At 45.6% G+C, this 23008-nt stretch overlaps 1 protein-coding gene across 4 annotated transcripts; it reads right to left on the reverse strand.

The window, feature by feature from the left end:
- Positions 1 to 327: 327 nt before the first annotated feature.
- On the reverse strand, positions 328 to 20205 carry POU3F2 (POU class 3 homeobox 2). 4 transcript variants are annotated; one of them, XR_014218141.1, is made up of 2 exons: positions 15186 to 20203; positions 328 to 1453 (listed from the first exon to the last, which is right to left on the reverse strand). XR_014218141.1 is itself a non-coding variant. In XM_082217065.1 (2 exons), the coding sequence occupies exons 1-2, from the start codon at positions 20090 to 20092 to the stop codon at positions 1379 to 1381; spliced, it is 1131 nt and encodes a 376-aa protein (XP_082073191.1). In that variant the 5' UTR covers positions 20093 to 20203; the 3' UTR covers positions 328 to 1378. The 4 variants fall into 4 exon arrangements, 3 of the variants coding, with proteins under 3 accessions (XP_082073191.1, XP_082073190.1, XP_082073192.1); XM_082217065.1 differs by having other exon boundaries at positions 19037 to 20203; XM_082217064.1 differs by having other exon boundaries at positions 18809 to 20202.
- Positions 20206 to 23008: the final 2803 nt, after the last annotated feature.

The raw sequence follows: 23008 nt of genomic DNA on the forward strand, positions 1-23008 counted from the left end.
GTTGTTTCATCTACCTAGTTTGCATGTCCTCCCCTTTGTGGGAGGATTAAGGCTAAATGTGTTATAGAAACATTTGGCACAACTAAACTGAGATGTAAATTGCTGTGTAGTACAAACCTAAGGACTCTACTTACCCTACGGTGAAGCAATCATCAAACTCTTCCATATGGCGCAGTTTATGCTAATATTTGCGCTGGTCTTAGCACATGATTAGGCCCGCCTGTAACATTTCTTTGCCACCCAAGGCTTATATGGATTCTAGAACAGTCTTTCACGTGTGTGTAAGATAGCATGTTGATCCATATCAAGAATAAGTGATACCATAAAAAAAGGTGATATCTTTTTATTGGACAAATTTCTGAAGTTCAAGAGGGTCCCATTAAAAAGAAGAAGAAGAGTCGGCATCTTTTTGGCCATTATACATTTCACATTTTCCGATGCCTCCTTCAGGACAGATGGCATCACCTTGAACACTTATACTGGTTAATCCAGAGCAGTTTCAGAGCACACCATACATTTCCATGGAAATTTATTATCTCGAAAAAGTTGTCCCCAACTTCAGAGGCCGGCCACAGTTTAGCCTCTAGCGAATCACCTTTGCCTACTGACACTGCTTTAGAAACAGGCTTGCAGCTACATGGTGGCAGATGTGCCCTTGCCTCTTTCTGCAGCAACCAGGCAAAAAAAGAAAAGAGAAGGTGATTTGTACACATAAGCTCAGTGAACATAGGAAACACTTTGAGAATTGAATGGGTCATAGCCCTTTGAGCAATTACTTTAGGGCAGCTCCACATAATTCAATTGGATTCTTCGGGGCGGGGGGAGGTATTTGGAGGAGCCCATGTGTTTTCTAGGTGTCACCAACTTGCGATTGTTCAAGGAAATGTATTTTAAAGTATTAAAAATTGTTTAGATGTCTGCTGGTAGTTTGTCTTCTTTGTGGAAGATTTCGTTAGGTGCTGGCTGCTTAACTGTTTAATAGTTCTTAGCTGAAAGTGCATTCCTGCCAAGTTCTTGTTATAAGAGCTTTAGGAAAGAAGAGCCAGAAATGATAGCGATCCTGCTTTATGAGCAGCATTTCCCCCTACTGGGTCTTAAACAGGAATGATTCACTCCATGGAGAAAACTGTACACCACCACTACCAGCAGTAACAACAATGAAAGAGAAAGAGAGAGAGAGATAAAGACATGATGTGGTGAGCAAAAACCCCACATAATCCAGAACCACCCCAGAGAGAATAATAATAATAATAATATTATGAGAAAGCTAAAGCCCATTAGGGCTACTTGAATAGATAGGGGAGCATGTGGAATTTGGATGCCTTGTGAAGGGAAGGCCGCATTCTTCTATCCGACTATCAAGCAAGTTGTTCCGTAATTAAAGGCAGCTTTGAAGCAACGTTGTCAGGGGGTGGTTGGAAGGGAGGGGAAGAGCATCTCCCCAGTCTTCTTCCTGTAACAAGAAGGAAGAAACACAGGCTGCCTCTGAACCTTCATATGCTGCCAAAGATTTCCAACAAAGAGCATGTTTGTGAGAGGTTTGTTTTTTAAAAAGAAAACCAAAACATGTACCCCATCAAGAGAAAGACAGACATACTGGCTGGCTAGGTACGCAGTCATCAAACCACTTACACCAAAGTATCCCTCTGAAATCCGTGAGCCCATTCCTAGGACGAATGGTATAAGAACAGCAGCAATTAGGTGCATGTTTAGTCATGTAGATTTGAGCATGTGCCTGTATTGGAAACACTTGTGTGTGTATATATGTGTGTGCACACTGATACACACATGCATTATACTTCTATGCTTATACCCAAAATGCTGAATGTACTTCATATTGTGTTGTGTAAGCCGTGTTGAAAAAATGTAGAGCGTGATATAATTTATTAATAAAAATAAAAATAATAAAAAATAAATTATTTAAATAATCGCCACCACAAGATGAAAATACTCGGGCCAGCATTTTCATCTCTGTTTTACTGATGGTGAGCTGAGTCTGAATCACAGCAATTTGCCTAAGACAACTCTGAAGCTGTGTCTTGAACAGAAGGCATCTTTGCTTATCGTTTATGCTCTTATCCATCATGCTGCAGCTGCTAGATGAATGTGAATAAGTAACATCCAATATGTGCATAATGTGTACATTACTGGGATAAAATGGGAACTACCCAGAGAAAATGGCTAAAGTCAGAAAAGGCTTGGTTCTCCTTAGACCATATATGGTTTACGTAAAGATTCTCTAAAGAAAAAAACGGTACAGGTGAAGAACGTGCCCATTACTTTGAAGGGTGCAGACAGACATACACATAGTGTGTGCTATTTGGTGAGCTGGGTAGGGTTCCAATCTACTGCTGTCGTACTGTATCTCAGATATAACAGACATTGTTTAAAAACATTTTTTTCAAGAGGGCAGACTTAAACACTGTTTTTTTTTTTTTTTTTAAAAAATGATTTCTCCTGGCCCCGAGTTTGTGTCTGAGCGTGTTCATACGCATATGAAGAAGACAGCATAGGTGATAAGAGAGCTACATTTCGCCAGTCCTGAAAACAAAGTCAACATTTCTGGGCACATTCCTGATTATCAAGACAAGAAGGATAAGCATCACAACTTGAAACGGGTGTTTCTGGTCTTAGAAAATCTGTTTCACGCCAATTCTGAATCCTAAATTATCTGGGTAACATCCCCACCTTTTCATCCTGTGAACTCTTCCATTCTTAATGTATTTCTAAACACAGATTGCATAACACAGTGAAGTCATCATCAGTGATATGGAGAACAGTAAAATAGGAGGACACACACACAATTAATGTGTGAAGTCTTTTTCAAGAACCTGGAGCTGTTTCTGATGCAACCATTTGTGATCTTTGTTGAATCTGGGAGGCTTGCTGTGCAATCCTAGGCATATTTATTCTGAAGAAAGTTCCAGTATGTCTAGTGGGGTTTTCTTTAAAGTAAGTGTGCGCAGGATTGCAGCCTTGGATTCTGATTACTACAGCTCTCATTTGAACTGTACTGAATCTTGATAGAGATTGTAGCAATTTTCAAGGATGGTGGAATTAGAATATCCCTCCGAAAAGAAGTAGTGGAACAAAGCATGCACGATCCAAGATAAGTGAATATCAGTGCAGCAAATGCCTCATCATGGAAATGAGAGCAAACTTGGATTTAAAAAATAGATTAGACTATAAATATCAACATAGGGACATGCCACTTGAAAATTCTTATTTAAGTTGAAACCTAGACAGCTGCTGTTCATATACTACATCAACCTCCCTAAGGCGACAACTCAGTCTCATATGCCAAAGGAGCATCAACGTATCTCAAAGCCTACAATATTCCTTTTAAGCTACACCAACTGGAAAGTCACTACAACAGTTCTTTTGCTGGATGAGGATCAGGGCAGGATTTTTGGGAGCTGTAAAATGATAGAAATAGCTACTGTGGGACAGGCACACACAGCTCCTATTTTGGGGACTTGATTGTTTCAGCCTCTGCTGATCCCCAGGTATCAACTTTGTGGACAGGTATCATTGCAGAGATGTGGGTGGTGCTGTGGTCTATACCACTGAGCCTTGGGCTTGCAGATCAAAAGGTCGGCGGTTCAAATCTCCGCGACATGGTGAGCTCCCGTTGCTCAGTCCCAGCTCCTGCCAACCTAGCAGTTTGAAAGCATGCCAAAAGTGCAAGTAGATTAATAGGCAGGAAGGTAAGAGGCATTTCTGTGCACTGCTCTGGTGTCAGTGCTCCATTGTGCCAGAAGCGGCTTAGTCATGCTGGCCACATGACCTGGAAAAACTGTTTGCGGAAGCGGACAAACGGCGGCTCCCTCGGCCTGTAAAGCAAGATGAGCGCTGCAACCCCAGAGTTGTCGGCAACTGGACTTAATGGTCAGGGGTCCCTTTAACTTTTTTATCATTGCAGAGCAGGTGAGTGAGGTTGTGGCAGCTAGAATACCAGAAGCTGCTTTGTGGAGGTATGCAGAGGCTAAGAAGAATGGGAAATACATGCTGGGAAACTGGCTTGAGCTCTGATTCATGCATCAGGAACACTGATTGCGGAATAACCCAACACCAATACTCTTCCTGACTCCGCTGCAGACAGCAAACTCACCTATCTACTGTGCACACTATGTGATATGCAAACTTGGATGAATAGTAACTTCTCCCACTGCTGGTTTAGAAGATTGGGACAAACTGCCTAATAGGTAACACAAGGCATAGGAGAATTCCCACACCTGCCTGCACCGCACAGCTTTCGGTGCTTAATGTATGTGTGATTTCAAGGGTTGGTCTGTCTGACTACCTGTAAAAAAGTTATCTGCAAGTGCGCTCTCTTTAGAAATAGACACACATCTGCTGTGTATGTTTCTGCCTTACATTGTGAGTACATTGTGCTTTCGTAGGGCATATCTGCTGTCAGGTTCAGACATATCTGCCTTGGTTAAACTTCAGCATTAAAAAAATGGGATATAAATTATTTAAGTAAACTACAAAATCCCTACATGGAATCAGCATCCATACAGGAAATTGTACAACCCTGATAGGTGAATCATAGCACATGTAGAAATAACTGCATGCAGGCATTGTGTGTACAAGCTGAAGCACAACTGACTGCCAGCTATGGCTTCTTAGGGCACATAGGATCATGCATCATACTTCAAAAATAGGATCTGAATTAGACTTCTATGTGGGCATTTGGTGATGTGTAAAATGGTCCCATGAAAGCCTGAACATTACTATAAAGGCTTTTGCACATTTTCCTATATTGCCTCTTAAAGTAGCCAGTCTGGTGCCCTCCAAATGTTTTATACAACTTCCACCAGCCCCTGCCAGCATGACTATGCTGGCAGGGGCTGATTGGATTCGTGGTCCAAAACATCTGGAAAGAGCCCAGCTGACAAAGGTTGTCTTGAGTCATTAACACATGCAGCCATTAAACAAAGAGCTGTGCAATCTTATCTATCCTTACTCTGTTTTTGGTTTTTGGTTTTATGTTGTATTTAACAAAATTGATCTACCGCTTGACTGTAGGTGAAAACTCTAAGTGGTCTATAATAAATTATTTCAAAACAAGTCCTGTTGTATTAAATGGTCAGCATATGTAGGACTGAAACCCTAACAGCTGTTGGGGAAATGATTGTTTTCTGTTGCAGGCACAAATACATTGCACGGCCCACCAATGTGTGGCAGGGCTCGATGCTGGGACATATTAAGTAATAAAATAAAATTAAAAGTGTATAAAAGTGATCCAGAATATGAGTTGAGGTACATTGCCCTCACCACTGAATAACTGCAGACAATTTCTATATCTACCTTGAACAAATGCATAATTAACTTATGGAATCTGCTGCCACAATATGTAGTGATGACCTCTGGCTTAGGTAGCTTTCCTATCCAGGAAAAGACTGTCAACAGTTTCAACAGCTATTAGTTAGGATAACTAAAGGGAACATTCCTGTTTAGAGCCAGTATACCTCTGAATAATACCATTTGCAGGCACCCAGCAACAGTAATAGTTTAGGTTTTGGGGTGGTGGTGGGGGGATGGCAATTCTGGAAGTATCTGTCTGGTCCATGCTGCAAAGAGGATGCTTGCCGTGCTGAACTCTTGGTCCAATCCAGCACAGGGTTTTCTCTTGTTGTTAAGGGGGTGGGGAGCTTTCAGATTCGAGAGTATTTCTAGATACAAATGAGACCCAGTTTGAAAGAAAGAAGAAGGAAAAGGCACTGCATTGCGAAGGCTTCCACTGGAAGACTTTGGCCCAGATCCTAACACCCACTGCAGAAAGCTATAGGGATGAAAATCAGAAGAGATCTGTTTTGAAAACGAATATACCTTCCAGCCAATGTCACGATTTTGAATTACAAATGTATGGGAATGCAAAGTCGAAAACAAAAAGAAGCTAAGAGCTACTACATCTATGAAAGCATTTTGAATCTGGACTTAAAAACAAAACAAAAGCAACCTTTGACCTTGCTGGCTGTATTTTAAAATTATACCAGATTTATAGGCAATTCAAATGAAACCAAGGGACTCACTGAACCAATATCCTGCCCCGTTGCAATGTGAACTATGGAGGATGCATATGGCCTTAAAACAACAACAGAAATCCCCGATCTGTTCCAGATCTGTGGAGAGAAGCAAGAAATAAACAAGAGGAGGTGATGACGGGAGGAAGACGCTCTCCCCCTCCCCCCTTCTTCTTTTTTAAAACCTCCTCATGTTTCTTCTCCTTTTAACCTTTCTGCTACAGGCTGGCTTCAGACATGAGCGGGTTTGTCTTGAAAAGCGATTATTCAAACCGACATATCCTAATCGGCAAGTTTATTTCCGAAATGGACAAGGCGCGGGAGGTTAGACGCCTAGATTTTTTTTTATATGTATATATTCTCTCCCCCCCGCCCTCTCGGCCGCTGCCTCTGTTTGTTACAGCAAGTTACGCTCGTGTCCGCTGTGGGGCGCCCGAGTTCCACTCTTTTATTTCCCTGCAGTTAAGGACGAGAAGAGCGCTCCCAGAACAGATGCTGTAGTGAAGGGAAAGAGGGGAGGGGGGCGTGAATCAAAAGGATGGGGAGGGGGTTGGGGAGAAAGAGGGCAGGGACGGGGTGGGGGGGGAGGGAAGAGAGGCTTTATTCTCTAATACACTCGCTGGGGAGACTTTGTTACAAAACAGATTCATGCGAGAAGGGCAGGCGGGCTGTGTTGTACAATGAACTCCCCAGGGAAGGATAAATCCAGGGACGCAGAGAATGGTTATGGCAGAGAGGGGCATTTGGCTGGCTCAAAGCCTCCCACCCGCCCCTTCCTCCCGCCCTCGTCCTTTCCAGGCGCTCTCCCGCTCGCTGGAGGAATATTTGATCTCCTCTGGAAAGTAGCCGCCAGACGGGCAAGCCACCCCAGCCGAATTCTCCCTTCCCTGCAACCCGGGGCCTCGCCTTGGCCGTCCTCTTCCCCTCGGCTGGGCTGCAGCGACTTCTACAAGGCCATCCCGCCTCCCACCCCTTTTTTCCTGGCGCTGGAAGCCTCTGGACCCCTTTCAGCGCAAACCCTCCCCTCTGTCTCCCTCCGCTCCCTCTTTGTGGGCCCGGTGGGATGAATGGGGAGGGTGGGGGGTGGACGAGAAGCTGAGAGCATGTGGCTTGAGCTTCTCAAACCGTGGAGGGTCCACCTGGTTTTCAAAGCAACCAAGAGCTGCAGAGTAAACCCAAAGCAGGCCCGAGCGAGCTTGAAAGGGAGAACTCAGAGAACTCAAGCCTCCAGCCGCCTCCACACGCCTTCTCCTCCTCAGCCAAAGCCTCACAAAGGAGGTTAGGCGGGTGGTTTTTCCTGGTGTGCATTAAACACACGCAGGCACACACACACTCACACTCACGGCCGTTTATCCCTCACCTTTAGGTACAATCAGCGAAAGTGGGGGGGGGGTGTGTGTGTCAGTTTTTCATTAGGCTTCCCAGCTGATGGAAGAAGGGATGGGGGTGAGGGGAGTGGGCCCGCTTGTAAGACACATGAGCAACTGGGTGATCAGCAAAAGTCAATCAGGAACTCTCTCCCTTTGCTCCACTGTAGAGAGGCGATGTATTAAGGGACAGAGAGTTAGCTAAAGTCTGGGTATGAAAAACACATCTACAAGATCCTTCCAAATCCACAGTTTTAAGAACTGTTGGAAGCACAGGCGAGCTAAGGAGAACAGTTTTACTCGCCTAACCGCAAGCGCTTCTTTCAGTCCAGTTCCCCCAAGGTGGAGGTGGATGTAAGAATCAGCCGGATTTCTTAGGGAAAAAGACAGACGAACACAGAAGGAAAGAATGTTTCTGCTAAATGAGAAGTATAAGCTTCGCAACAGTCCTGTTTTAAGAGAACCCTGTATTCGGCTGGTTAGTTAGACAACAAATTCATGCCTCTTCCGCAAAGACATTTTTCAGCGCTGCTCATTTAAAAAAGAAAAACAGGGAAAGAAGAAATATATTTTTAAAATGTAAAATCTCTTCCCCAGACTCGGCTGTTGGCTTTTTTGTGTGGGGGGGGAGAGATGCATGGGCAGGGAGAAGTCTCAAACAGGATTAAGAAATTAATTATAAGTCCCCTATAGATGTAACACGTTTGATGAACTGATATCAGATAATAATCACATTCATTTCAAGCTTATGAAACAGATTTCCAGAAATATATATACTTAAGATAGCTCTTTCTAAAGTGAGCGTTACAATAGCTGAGAGGAGAGGAGAGACCTTGGGGAGGGGAGCAGGTAGGAGAAGCTGCAGATTGTTGGTATGGAGGTTGGTTGAAATAATAATAATAATAATAATAATAATAATAATAATAATAATGCAGAGGGATGGGACACGCACATACTATCTCTCTTGAGTCTAGACTCCGTATCCTTAAACATTCTACTGTATTCTGATGTCTCCTAAGGTTCTTTATGAATTTGGCCCATAATGTGATGCATTTTGAAGGCGTTAATGGAAATAGTGAGAGAACCTGCTCACAGAGAGCGTTTTCCTTTTTTCCAAAAGGACTAGCACGAATCCATGCCTCCTCAAATCAAATCGAAACCATTGCAATGCCCTAATTAGAGTAATTAGAATAATAAGGCTGCCTATATGTGGTAAGACAATGTGTACAAACAACTTTATTTAATGTATACTGCTAATCAGCGGTGCGTGCGTGCTTGAATGCTTTAGTGTAATAAAACTCACCCTCGTCCGCCCAAACAATCAAATACAAATTAGTTTAATGATTGTGCCTGCTTGAATGTCTTCGAAATCCACAGGCGGAGGGAAATAAATAGCACCATCCTTGTTTGTGCGTCTCCCCTACTGACCAAGGAGCTGGTGCCTCCGTGGACTTGGCAATGAATGACTGGAGGAGCCATGAATGAAGCGAGCAGGGACGGGCAATTAATGAATGAGACGGGCTGCCGAAAACTTTCGCTTAGAAGTTCCTTGGGCCGGCTAGACTTGGAAACCAAGCGTGGAGGGTGGGGAGAGGCTGGGCCAGAATGGGTCTGTTCTCTTGGCAGGGGCGCGAGGGGGATAAAAGAAAGATCTGCAATCGGGTGCACACTTTCTGGGGAGTAAATGCCACTGAATAACATGGGACTGGCTTCGCAGTAAACTGGCAACAAGACCAGACTCGATCGTCGAGTCACTGGCAGGCGGACGTTGCATTAGGAATTTAGGAGACAATTTCTTTCCGGCAACAAAAGGCCAGCGATGCCTACACTTGTCTCTCCCTTGGTCCTAGATCCTGGCAACCACCCTTCGCATGATTCAGTGCAGTTTTAGATCTAGCCAGTTCCTCGGGGTTGGCGCAAAAGCAGTGATAAGGACGACAACACGGTTATCGTGCACATTCTTGGCGCTCAAGACTGCAGTCCTAAGCATGCCTACTCGACAGTAAGGACCACTGGTCCAAAACGCATTAATGGCGTGATTTTTAAGTTGGTCCTCTGTATTCACCTACCGAGATCTGTGGGACGACCTATAACTCCCACCCCTTTTGCTGGTATCCTGCTAAGTCCAGCAGTCAAGGCAAAATATTTGGATGTCTACCACCCAGAAATGGATTCAGAGGAGTAGCAATTCAAAGAGTGTTTACTTAGCAGTCATGTCCGTAAGAATCCACGAGACTCGCTTTCTAGTAGAATTCCAAATCCCATATTAGAGCAATACGTTTATTACGTTAATAATTTTACTTCCCAGTAAGTTTATGGGTCGTCAGTTGTCTGAATGCCCGCTCTTGAGTTTTAACAGCTTTGCAGAAAAGTGTTCTGAAAGTCTTTTTGAAAGACCCATTTCCACTCGCCAAGTCTTCATTGACTGACATTCAAGTTAAATTCGAAATATGTTTGCATAGTACTACTAACTAGAGACATTAAGGTGCCTATGGTGGTCTCATACACAAGAGCAGAGGTGTTTTGTTTGTTGGCGATGCCATTAATAAACTCGTTGGGAGCTCAACAACGTCTTCCCTGTTCAGAACTGCTAGTTAGACTACGATGAGGAACTAGTTTAGAGACAGTGTTCAAAAACTATTCCCACTCGGGAGAAAGAAAGGAGGCCATGACATCTTAAGAGGTCCCCTTTAGAGGTCTCCTTCACGGTCCTTTCAGCTATTCCGCTTTTCTTTTCTTTTTTTAAAGCATAATTTCTTTGCTCACTTATTTCTCCCTATGGTTTTATGTTTCAGCTTTTCGCTTTGGCAAAACACATTACTCAAATGTGGTACCATATGAAGCTAGCTAAAACTCCAGATATCAGACACGCATTTGCTGAAAGAAATTCCCTTTGCAATTCAATGGTTTGTTGTTGCTCTCCCCCCCCCCCATTGCAAGTGGAGAACAGGGTGTCAGATGATAAAATATAACCATTCTGAAAGACCTAGGAGTTCCGTAAGGATAGGTGAATCCTGCAAGGATGCCAATATAAGCAAAAGAAGCTGTTGCAAATCGACCTTTATCGTTCTAAGATACCCAGAGTGTATGGAAATCACCATGGTTTGCTGATTTGTGGCCGAGCCAGCACTGAGCTGGAATGTAACATAACAAATAAACGGCCAATAGACTTTAATGTTATTTACACTAATATTCCAGTTCTAAATTAGACAGAAATTCCATTGATTTAAAAAAACCCTTTCTTTTCCAGCTGTGGCTTCGATCCAAGCCCTGTTTACTGTAATGGGACTTTCCCTGGAAAAGTGGGTTGAATCGCCAGTTACATTAATAGGAATTTAATTTTTTTTAACGGTTTCTTGATACTTAAGTATCAAGCATATTTTTTAAAATCATATAAAGAATAAGCTGTCAAGCTAAAGTATTTTTTTTAAAGTGTGCTACAGACAGGGTGATTGTGGGTTTTTAAACATAAACATCTGCACGTGTGTGTGTGTGTGTGTGTGTATTCGACCTTCAAGCTGGTTCACAAGCAGCCGAGTGCTATTCTGCTGGCGTTTGATCCAGCTGCTTAATTCTGTCTGAAGCATATTATTCTCTCAACTGTATCAACTCTCACCACAGAACTTTGTTTCCAATAAAAATGTGCTTTTCAGCACGATCCTACGCATGTTTATTTGTAAATGACTCCTACTGAGTTCAGTGAGATTTATTTCATTCATGGGATTTTAAATCCTGCATCTTAAACCTGAATTTCATAGAATTTGCATGTGATTGTAGTATTTCTGCCCGATACTATGCATTTTGCCTAGAAGTAAAGCCCTACTGCGTTCAATGGGGCTTACACTCAAGTAAGGAGTGTAGTCTTAAAAATTCGAACACAATCTAGGGATTGAGAAACAAACTAAAATGCGGCCATTGTCACCTGCCCAGGAATGAGAAGCCTCTATCTTCCTCAAGCCTGCATTTAATTGCAAATTATGTTCATTTCAGTGCAATCCTAAGGGTTTTATTTTTTATTTAATTATTAGATTTATATACCGCCCTTCATCCAAGATCTCAGGGCGCTTCACACGAAGTAGGACCTATTGATCTCAATGGGACTTATATCCAGAAAAATATGGATTTGACTGCAGCCTTTATACTGAAATGCCATGGCATTCTCCTTGCCTGGGTGATTTGTCATCGCTTGAGACATAATTACAGTATCCTGTTTAAAACTTTAAAATAAAAATATAAAATTCTGCATTCATAAAGGATATTTTACAAGGAAGTTGATTTCTCCAGTAATATGCAGTTAACTTACTGTTGTATGGTACACATAATGTAGCATACACACCTGCTAACTCTCACTTATCACTTTCGTTAACGCTTTGGTGTCTCCACATTTGACAAGTGAAAGTTACACCCTCGCTCCAAAATCCCCTCGTTCACTTCCTGCAATCTTTCCCAGTTTCAAGATCCGTATCTATACCGCGTAACCTTTCTACTTTTACCAGGTGGGTAAAAGGCTGCAATCCTAAGCATACCTACCAGGAAGTAAAACCCTGGAGCTCTGTGGCTCGTACTTCCAAAGAAGCAAGTCTAAGATCCGAGCGGGGTGGGGAATTGTATTGAAAGACACTGAATAAAGTTTAAGAAAAGAGGCGGGTTTCTATTTGTCTGTGAGACGGCCTTTCTGTTCTCTTGTACATTCAGAGAGGTCGGAGCAAATCCAATAGGATTTAGCTGAAAAATTCAAGTCAGGCTAGGAAGTTTAGAAACGGTGAGCCTTTTTTGTTGGTATTATTATTATTATTATTATTATTATTATTATTATTCTCAAGTTGTGCCAAATTATTGCCAATATTCTTGCCTTCCAGGATTTATAGGTAAGTCAGAATCAGCAAATGGGAGAGGGGGCAGGAGGCAAGCAGCGGTAAGCGCCCGCGTTGCTTTCGACTCCGGATCGCAAGCAAATGAAGTGGGAGTATTTTTGACGGCAAGGAAGCTGAAATCCGCATGGAATGACAAGCAAGGAAATTGACTTAATTAGTTTGTGGATCGAGGTGGTCAGTAGTCAGAAACAGGCTGCCTCCATACAAAGGCCTCGTGGGAAAAAACCTCTTAAAAAAAAAATCAGCAACGTTTACATATGCATTTATCACATGGGCCAGAAAATGTAAACATCAACCGTGGAACTTAGAGAAAGAGAGAAGGAAAGAAGGAAGGAAAGAAGGAAAGAAAAGAAAGAAAGACCATCCTGACGGAAAAGTTTCTCATTTGAACAACTAAAAACACTAGAATAAAAGAAACACTGGGAAAACATCCCCTCTTTTCTGCTATCCAAAAGAAAAGAAAGCAAAATATAAATACATCTCCTGTTCGCCTCTACTCCTAGTACCTCCTTATTAGGCAAGGCATTGAAGCCAAACTGAAGCTCCGTCAAAGAATGAATCGATTTCCAACTATTATTGTTTGTAGAAAAGATTGTTATCACTGCAACTTCCCCATGCCTCTCTTTATTCAGATAAACTCTCTTCCTCTCTCTCAAGCCACTTTTGAAATTAGGATTTCAATCCCAAGCACTGGGCCTTCTCGTCCACAGTTTGATACCAGATCTAACATCCTCGCATCTCTGTCAATTCCTGCAAGAGATGAGGGCATGCCCTTATTTTGCTATTGTCTAGAGACGCTCAGAAGCTGTTCAGAAGCGTCGCTCACACCTTGACTAGCACCCAATACTTCCCACCGCTCTCCTGGTATTTATTGCTATTATTGGAACACCAGCTCCTCTTTCCACAAAACCTTGGTGACAGTCTGTTAAGAGGGGAGGGGGGAGCACAAAAGCAGAAAGTAACAACAGGACTTCCCTTGTTGACAGTTAATACAAGGTGACGGTGAAAGGGAACCTCGACGGTACCTGACCAGTTTCCTCCTCCTCGATTAAAGATATGCTCCTCAATATCCCTAATGCTAAATCCTTGGTTGAAGCGCCCTGGGTGAGCTCCTCTCCCAAAGTAGTTTCTCTCTGTCCCAACGCTGTAACCATCACCCAGCAGTTCTATCAATATAGGCAGAAGGCTCAAATTCTTTAGCGGGGGAGGAATGGAAAGGCTTCTTTCCAAACTAATCCTTTCAGATATGAAAGCCAGGCGCTCAACTAAAAATCACACCTGGCCCAACCAAGCGTCGCGCACGTGATCCCACCACCACTCCAAACGCACGCACAAACTCGGGTGGCGCGCGCGCGCAGGGGGAAGAAGCAAAAGATTCCATTTCCAAGACCATTGAAATGTCCTGCAGAGGGCAGATGCTGCCCAGCTTTCCACTCCTCAAACAACCCACCCCCCTCCACTATTAAAAAAAATACAGACAATTCAGCGAGCTATTGACCAAGGGACATTCAATCTATACCCAGCTTAAACATTTTACCCATCAGCATATCTGCGGTCACAGAACACTCCTTCTTTCTGTCACTTCGTTTCCAGACTATTGATAAGATCATTTAGCTGAATCTGTTTGGGACGCGTGTAATATTGACTAGGAGTTAGAAAAGATGATTAAATCTAATAAGCCTGGAAACTATCGTTAAAAGGGGAAAGGCGGTGGTGGGAAGACTTAGGGCGGAGTGGCTGTGGCGTTGGTGGAGTTTTCTTCTAAAAAGCCAAGAAACTAGGCAAGAAGGTGTTAGTATCCAAAACATGCTAACGCTGAAGATGCCACCCCACATCTATGGGAAAAATAGGAAATGTGCTATTGACGGGCGTAGCACCCAATAACCTAGTCATGTCCACAAGGACCTAAACAGAAGCTCCACAGAAATGTATAGCGGGATTATAGCCGCCCCCTATAATGTTGTTCGTGTGCACACACATTAGCAATCTGAACCACACCCAGCTTGGGCGAAAGCAATTTGATTTGAGCTGGCGTGCAGTCTATCCAGTCTTAGTTGGAAAGCCCAGGTTCCATTGGAACTAAACTTCCAGTTCCTGTATTCACTTTCCTGAGGGTAAAGTTCCATTGATTTCAAAGGAACTCACCTCCAAGAGACAACCTTTAGGGCCGCGGGTCCAGTTAGATTCTAGCACTTCAGCTGAGCTGTTCCTCAGTTGGGGATCTGGCTGCATCTCTATTGTAGAACCTACACTGCAGCGTAGAAATTACTCCAAAGAATAGTTTATTTGTTACTTGAAAGAACGAAAGCGTCGCATAGCCCACGGAAGCCTTTCAAATGTCTAAAGAAGAACTGGCAATCTACCTGACAAAACTTTGATTTGGAAGGAGACAAAATGCACATGGCTAAGCGAGACTGACTAAGGAAGTCCAAGATAAACAACCGCATGTTTAGCGTTAAAAGAGCTTGATTAAAAATAGTAATAATGCCCTGTTCCTTTAAAAACAAAACACTTAGGCGTTGGGCTACAGTTATCCATCCACCGGTTATCCCGTGGCGTTAGTGCTGCAGTGAATCCCATGGACTGCAATGGGATATCAACCAGCCTACTCTAGAGAAAGTGGTTTGCCCTTCAACTTAATATAGTCTTGGTGGTTTGAATGGAACTTTTTACTGCCAAGTAAGTGTGAGAGCTTATGATCGCAGCCCAAAGCGGCACACGCTGCATCGAAAACCCCAGCCCAGCGACTGACAATGAGAACATGTAGATGCTTAGATTTTGTGTAGCCTCCAACCAGCTATATATTTCTTCGCACACGCGTTCCAATAGAAACTGGTTCCCACAGCATCAAAATATACACACTGCGGTGGCTTCCAGCATTAAAGGCCGAACCTTGGAAAGACAATTGTGCCTACCTAACAGTGTTCCTTCCCGGCCCACATTCCTCCTGCACTCTACCAGCTGCCAGAATTATACCAGCGAAATCTGTCAATAGATTAGGCATACATTTTATTCCAAAATGTCATGGAGTAAGAAGGAAGGACAGAGAATGCAAGGCAATAGAAAGGCTAGATTCTATTTCTTCCCACATATTTCCCATTTCCAAAGACCTATGTCGCCACTCTCAGTACTATTTCTTTTTTGTTTTTTTAAAAAAGGGAAATAAAAGATATGCCAATAACTCGAACAAACTATAAAGGTCTTGTGTATTTCTGTTTTATGTAGATAATAAAATATTACTTTAACATAAATATATAAGGATCTCTGCGCTTTTATTTTTCCCCACAAGCACATCCAAATGTACCAAAAAACAAAGTATTTCTTTAAAGAGACTGAACCAAAAAAAAAAAAATATTACATCCCATATAGATTTTGTTTGTTTGTTCACCTACTCATTTAAAGCTACAGAAAAAACAGTTTCCAGAACCTGTTTGCTTTAAAAGAAATAAATATACATTGAGGCAGCCCACTTAAAAATGATATGAAAATATTTCCCTGGGTAGCATTAAAAAAAAAGAAAAAAAGAAAAATAGACAAAGAAAACATTTAAACTATTTCTGCATTTCAAAGGACAAATATTAAACATATATACAGAGTGGTAAGGTTTGTGTGGTAACTTTGTTTTAAAATTTTAAGTAAACTTATTGGAGGGTTTAGAGGATCTGCTTCCTCCAAACTCCTTCTTTTGACCTTACCCAGATATTAATAAGTGTCACTGCCCCCCCCCATTTTGCCACTTCCACTGCCCCAACCTGAATATTTTTAAAGAAGTTTGTCCCCATACAGTAATCGACAGCAGCTCAATACCATTAAAGAGAAACCAGTGTCCATATAGTTTTTTTAAGGGGGGGGGGGACACTGTTGCAAAAATAGAATAAAGGCCCAATGAATAGGCTTCTCAGAAAGCTGTATTTGTCTTCTCAAGGGGAAGTGGGGAGGAAAAAAAAATCTGATGCCAGACACTGGCGCTTAGAAAAACAGTTGAAGAATATAGTATTATTAAATCCCACCTACTTCCTCCAATGTTTATCTGCAAGTTTCTCTGAGAGAATATTTCATTGGCCTCAGAATTCTCAAACACTCCACTAGGCAAACTTTGTAAATATTATTTTTTTAAAAGTTATACAGACCACCCCCTTTTTGTGCTGAGTAGATGTTTCAAAATATGAATATGTCACTCTCACAGTTTCATGGGTTACCCCCTCCCCCTTTGCCCCAATATAGAATATAATATACAATTTCAACTTCCCCTTCCTGTCTTCCCTCTCTAGAGCCTTTTGCTTTTTGGAAAGTTAACCATTTTTTACCAAGCAAAATGCAGCTATTAAATGACTAACACAAAGGGGACAGGAAAAAGACAAATTGAAAAATGGCATTTTGGTTGCTTTGTTTTCCCTTCATTTGGCTCCCTTTGGAGAAAAGAGAAAAGGCCGACAAAGTTAAACCGGTCCTTTTCATGCCACATGTTATGCTGAAGTCTCAAGAAAGGACGTGGGATGCATCTAAAATGAGAGAAGAAACCTTAAAGAGAAATTCACCCAGCTGCATGTGGCCACAACTCCCACATACTGACCACTGAAAACCAAGTACAGTACTTGGATTTTTAAAGCAATCCCCATAGAAACATTTACTTGGAAATAAGTCCCATTGATTACAATGGGGGAAATCCTGGCTACCTTCTTAGTCTTAACCTCACTGATTTCGATGGGTTTAATCGTTGCTTAAAATTCCTCCACTCTCTTGTCCAGAGCGTACTTCATACAATCCCACATCTTTGCTGAAGTAAGTTGGAAACCTCCCATTGAGATGAATGGGACTGCAGTTCTTAGACCGCTTACATTCAATCCTGATTTTTTTCAGCAGATGATGTGAAAGCAAGTCCCACCTAAAGTGGGTGTCACTCTTGGAACTGAGTGTTATCTTCTCCCAAATGGAAATGATGCATCTCAAGATCACAGCCCAGAGCTGCAACCTTGAGCACCTTTGCTTAGATCAGTGGAACTTACTTCCAAGTGACGATCTTAAGGATCAGAATGAATGTTCTTGAGCTGAATTTCTACCCCCACCCCATTCCAAATTTAAAAGCAGATGTCAGCATAGGGCAGAGCAGCGCTGGACAAGACATACAGAGAACTTTCTGTACAGGATCTGTGAAGCTAAGCATTAGTCTCTCTTTCTCTCTCTTTCTCCCATCTGACACTCCACCCCTCAAAAAAAACAAAAACTTGTTAGTTTCTTTCAAAGTGCCACTTTCTGCTGGAAAAGCATGAATGGGTCTCTCTCTCTCTCTCTCTCTCTCTCTCTCTCTCTCTCTCTCTCTCTCTCTCACACACACACACACACACACTTATAATCTTATTTCTGCGAGTTTCTAATTCTTCACGTCCCTTCCCCCAGTCCTGCCCCCTTCTCCGTTTCACTCACTCATTCACACAAACACCTACCTTGCCTTGCAGCTGGGGGGGGGGGGGAATACATATCCACAGCCACATTTCTCTGTGTGGGAAGTGGCAGTTGTTTCTTCCCCCACCTCCTTCTCGTCTCTGTCCTTTTCTTAACGCTTCCCCTCAAGATCTACTTAACCCTAAGGAGAGCCCAGCTTCCCCCACTCCGGAGGTTAATGATGGCAGAAAAAGCAAATTAAACATGACCTCCGCCGAAGGCTGACTCCAAAACTTCGCGTCCAACAACACAAAGAGGAAAGGCAAAGGCTTACACGGATTTTTGTACATTGTCCCACCGCTGGCCAGCAAACACATACACACAGAGAGCAAAATGCAAGTCACCTCCAGACAGAGGCAGGAAAGGGAGAGATCTGTAAACTTCTGTTTCCTTGCAGTGCAAATTCAGACGGTTTCTCCTCTCTCTCTCTCTCTCTCTCTCTCTCTCTCTCCAAGAACGGCATAACCCTTCTAATGACACCTGCCTACCACATTTGCCTTTGTATCCGCGCCCCCCACCCCCAGCCAAAGCGTGCTGCAGAGCATCGAAGCATCATCGTCCCTGCTTTCCTTCTAGGCGCCTTTGGCGAAGACCCCACCAAGTATTTAACGGGCAAGGCCCCCTGCTACAAAAGGCCGGCCGGCTTTCGCCTATACCCAGAGGGGGGAAGGTTTTGTGCAGCGCCTTGACATTTGCAATGGGGCGTCTCTCTTATCTGCCTGCGCCTGGATGCAAGGAAGAGAGAGAGAGAGAAAGAGAGAGCGGAGGAGAGGTGGAAGGGGCAAACATGCACTCGCTTCTCTGACACACACATCCATATACTCACTGCACTTCATTGCCTGGTTATTCGCCTGTAAAGGTCAGAAACACACCATTCATTACACACTTTGCTACCGTTTCAAGGATAGTTCAGTGCATTCGCCTTCCTTCCTTTTTTTGTTTTGTCTGCTTTTTTTTAAAGGGGAATAGGGAGAAAACAATCGAAAGAGTTGGAGGAGTAAGGGGTTCGAGGGAAGGGGCCAGGCTCGGCCCCCCCAGTTCCCCCCTGCTCCTCCTCCCCCGCCGACGGCGGAGTTCACTGCACAGGAGTCTGTACCCCGTGGTGTGGCGGCGGCGTGTCCCTGCTGGCCCCATACACGTCCTCGGCTCCCGGCAGAGTCCCTCCCGGGGGAGTCATGCGTTTCTCTTTCTGTCTCCTGTTACAAAACCACACGCGGACCACCTCTTTCTCGAGCTGGAGGCTGTCCGCCAGCGAGGTGATCTCCTGGGCGGAAGGCTTGGGGCACTTGAGGAAATGGCTCTCGAGGGCGCCCTTGACGCTCACCTCGATGGAGGTGCGCTTTTTCCGCTTGCGCCCCTGCGCCGCGATCTTGTCTATGCTGGTGGGGCTGCCCGACGACGAGTCCGCCTCCTCCAGCCACTTGTTCAACAAAGGCTTCAACTTGCACATGTTCTTGAAGCTCAGCTGCAGGGCCTCGAACCTGCAGATCGTCGTCTGCGAGAAGACGTTGCCGTAGAGCGTGCCCAAGGCCAAGCCCACGTCCGCTTGGGTAAATCCCAGTTTGATCCGCCGCTGCTTGAACTGCTTGGCGAACTGCTCCAGGTCGTCCGAGGTCGGCGTGTCCTCGTCCGAGTGCGCCTCGTGGTGGTGGTGCGGGTGGTGGTGCTGCTGCTGCTGCTGCGGCTGCCCGTGCGGGTGCTGCTGCTGCGGCTGCTGCTGGGAGAGGTGGTCGGGGTGGTGAGGGGGCTGCTGCTGCTGCTGCTGCGGCTCCTCGTGGGCGTCCCGCAGGCCGTGGTGGTGCATGCTCGGCTGCCCGGAGCCCAGCATGCCGTTGACCGTGAAGCCCGGCGGCTGCGAGTACAGGAGCCCGCCCTGGCCGCCGCCGTTGGACGCGGCCATGCCGGGCGGCAGGTGAGCCGCGCCGCCAGTCCTCCACGCCACGGCCGCGGCCACGGCGGCGTGGTGGCTCCCGGCGTGGTGCACCAGGTGCGGCGGTCTGCCTTGCTGCTGCTGCTGCTGCTGCTGGTGATGCTGCTGCTGCAGCTCGTCCCCCCGGCCGCTGGCCTGCACCACCGAGGGCTTGATGTCCTGCTGGCCCAGCGGGCTGGTGGACCAGGGCGAGTCCCCTCCGCCGCCGCCGCCGCCGCCTCCTCCTCCTCCGCCGCCTCCCCCTCCGCCGCCGCCGTGGGACAGCGCCGTGATCCACTGGTGAGCGTGGCTGAGCGGGTGCCCGTTGCTCTGCAGCGCGTAGTCCGCCTGCACCAGCGCCTGGGCGTCCCTGTAGCCGGCGCCCGGCTGCATGCTCCCCGGCGGCTCGGCGTGCACCATGGGCGAGCTGGAGGTGAGCAGGCTGTAGTGGTTAGACGCTGTGGTCGCCATGACTCTCCGAGCCGGACTGAGGGCTCCGCTTAAAGGAGCCGCGCATTTGACAGCTACTTTTTCGCCTCGGGCTCCTCTCGCCGCTCGCTTCCCCCGCAAGTCCGCTTGGCAGAGCCCACTGCAAAGGCACGCGTCCCCGCTCCTCCCTCCCTCCGGCCCCCATTGGCTCCCTGCGCTTTGATTTACGTGGAGACCTCTAGCAACCGGCACAGGGGGAGCCTCCCATTGGCCCCGGCCCTGGCGCTGACACCACGCCCCCCGCACAGCCTCCCTCTCGCTCGCTTTGTAATCAAACTCGGAGCAGGGAGAGAGGGAAGGAAGGAAGGGGGAAGGAACAGAAAAGAAGTGGCGGCGGGGGCAGGGAAGAGACACAAACACACACACGGAAGAAAGGGAATAATAATGATGATGATGATGAAAAGTGTAGCTCCTCTGCTTGTAGCCACATGGGCTGAGTCCGGATAACGGGGGCTGTGTGTGAGACCCGATGATGCTCACCTCCTCTGTAAAACAGCAAGAACAACTGCAACAAGAAGAAGACACATAGGAAAACCACCTTTGTCTATGTTTACTGGAAAAGCAAGTAGGTCACAAACTGACCCTAGGCGCGCCGTGGTTAAGGCTACTGGTGGGGATGCTCTCCTGTTGCTCGCATTGTTTCCGAAACTTGGTTGGGTTCTTTTCAGGCGCAGGACGGCTTCGCTCTTTCGTTCCGCATCCCAACCCGCGCCCTCCCTTCCCCCTCACTCCGCCCCCGTCTGCCAGGCTACAAAGGAGGACTCGTCCTTTCAGGGGAAGGTATTCTTTGAAGGAAGCGGCAAGCAGCAGACTGGACGGGATCGGCCGAATCACGCCCTGCCAGAATCGCAGGCTTCGTTGCGGGAGCCTCCTCTGTAAACTCCCGTCCAATGCCTTTCTTGACTTGGCTGGCAGGCGGACCGGGTGCATCCACACACACACACACACACACACGCACGCACCGCTTCGTCACGTCCGTAGACCGACTCCCAACATTTCCCAGATACTGTTTAGCAGGAAAGGGCAACTTTATATATTAAACTTGAAAATATCAGCCTGCCAACTTTGCAGGGACTCTTGCTTTCCAGTTACTCAGTCTACATCATCAGAAGGAGAGGGACGGCCTCGCTCCCTCCATGCGCGCATGTTTACATGTTTACAGTAAGCCCCACTGGTATCAGTGGGACCTGGTCCTAAAGAAGTGCATTTATAGAATTGCAGCCAGTGAAGGGGCTTCAAGTTTTCAATATCTCTTCTCTCCCAAACGTGTCTCTCTCTCTCCCCCCCCCCCCCGCTTGCGCTTCTCCTTGTGTTTGCGCTCAGTAATCCGAGATAAACCTGCTGCTCCCTTCTCCACAATGGCTGGAAAAGAAAGATGACTGCATGGCGAAAGGGGCGAGGAGGGGAGGGCTGTATGCTGCTGCTGCTTCCTCGGGAGAGAGGCTCTGTCAAGTCCCCAAACTGTCCCAGTAGCAGGTGCTGCCTGAGAACAAAACTAGGATTCGCTAAGAATTTCAAGGCTTAACACTTTGCAAATCGCGGAGGCAAAGCCAACTGCTATTGTTCGCAGAATCGCCGAGGCTCTCACTCCCTGGGGATCAGCAGTATGTTTACAGACCTGCAACTTTTCTCTTTCCTTTCTTTCTTTCTGTTGTTCGGGCAGGAGCTTACGAAAAGGCGAGAGGGAATGGGACAACCCCCGCTATCGCCCCCTCCCCAGTTAAGCACATTTATGGAAACAAAACAAAATCCCATAAGTCCATCGATGTAGGTCTTAAGCCTATGTGTGGCCCCACAACTTTAGATGCATCGTGATGCTGATTGGCCCATCCTCCAGTGTGGTTCTCTTAAGAGTAAATAACATCCTTGCCAACATTTGCAAAAGCATTTTGCTAAAGCTATGCTGCTGCTTCTGAGCTGAGGTCTAAGGGGCCGGAATGTTTAGCAACGACAGAACCATACGTGGTGTTCTGTGACCACGCTGGGTTTCGCCTTAAAATACGGGGCACTTGGCACCAGACTTCGCTGGAACTCCAAGATAGAACCCCAGTTTGAGAAGCCAGAGCTTTGCTGTGCTACGACCAAACTCAACCAGGTCAGAGAATGGACTCAATGTACACTCTTACCCGAAATACCACACCAGGGCAGGAAGGGGAGGAGATTTACTAGCATCACTAGAGAGAAGTAGCTTTTCTCATAAGGTTTTTCTTTTCATGATTCATTATCCTAGCGAAGGCTATTTGGCTGGAAACATTTCTCTGCGTGAGAGAGGCGTCTGCACACGCAAGCAAGAGGTTCCACAAACAGGATGCACACGGACAGGAAGAGAGAGGTTCTGGACACAGCAAGGGTTGTAGGAAGGCTTCAGTACTTTCAGACCAACTAGCTGCCAGTTCACTTGGAAGCCAGTCAGTCATACTTTGTGTCAATGGCACATTGAATCATAAAATTGTAGAGTGGGAAGGGACCCCAAGTGTCATCTAGTCCAACCTCCTTTAATGCAAGAATCTCAGCTCGAACATAAATGACGGGATGGTCATCCAACCTTTGCTTAAAAACATTCAAGGAAGGAGAGCCCGCCACCTCTCCTGAGAGTCTGTTCCACTGTGGAACGTCTCACACTTTCGAGGAAGTGTGCAAGTCTCCTTCAATTTATGTATGTCTTAGGTAAGTCACCTTATACAAGTCAACGTACATAAATTACTCAATGGGTTAGCTTGTTGCAGGAGTGAGCAAATTTTTTCAGCAGGGGGCCAGTCCACTGTCCCTCAGACCTTGTGGGGGGCGGACTATATTTTTTTGGGGGAAATGAACGAATTCCTATGCCCCACAAATAACCCAGAAATGCATTTTAAATAAAAGCACACATTCTACTCATGTAACACCAGGCAGGCCCCA

Source organism: Podarcis vaucheri, assembly GCF_965113315.1.
Source record: "Podarcis vaucheri genome assembly, chromosome: 3".
NCBI classification, from domain to species: Eukaryota; Metazoa; Chordata; class Lepidosauria; order Squamata; family Lacertidae; genus Podarcis; species Podarcis vaucheri.

What these genes read in the sequence shown, in the direction of transcription:
- POU3F2 (XM_082217064.1), bottom strand. Translation starts at nt 20,092, where the DNA reads ATGGCGACCACAGCGTCTAACCACTACAGCCTGCTCACCTCCAGCTCG. An exon ending in CGCCGCCGCCACACCACGGG is followed by an intron (nt 1,454 to 18,808) that starts GTACAGACTCCT and finishes TTCTTGTTACAG; the next exon opens with GAAGAAGACTGGGGAGATGC.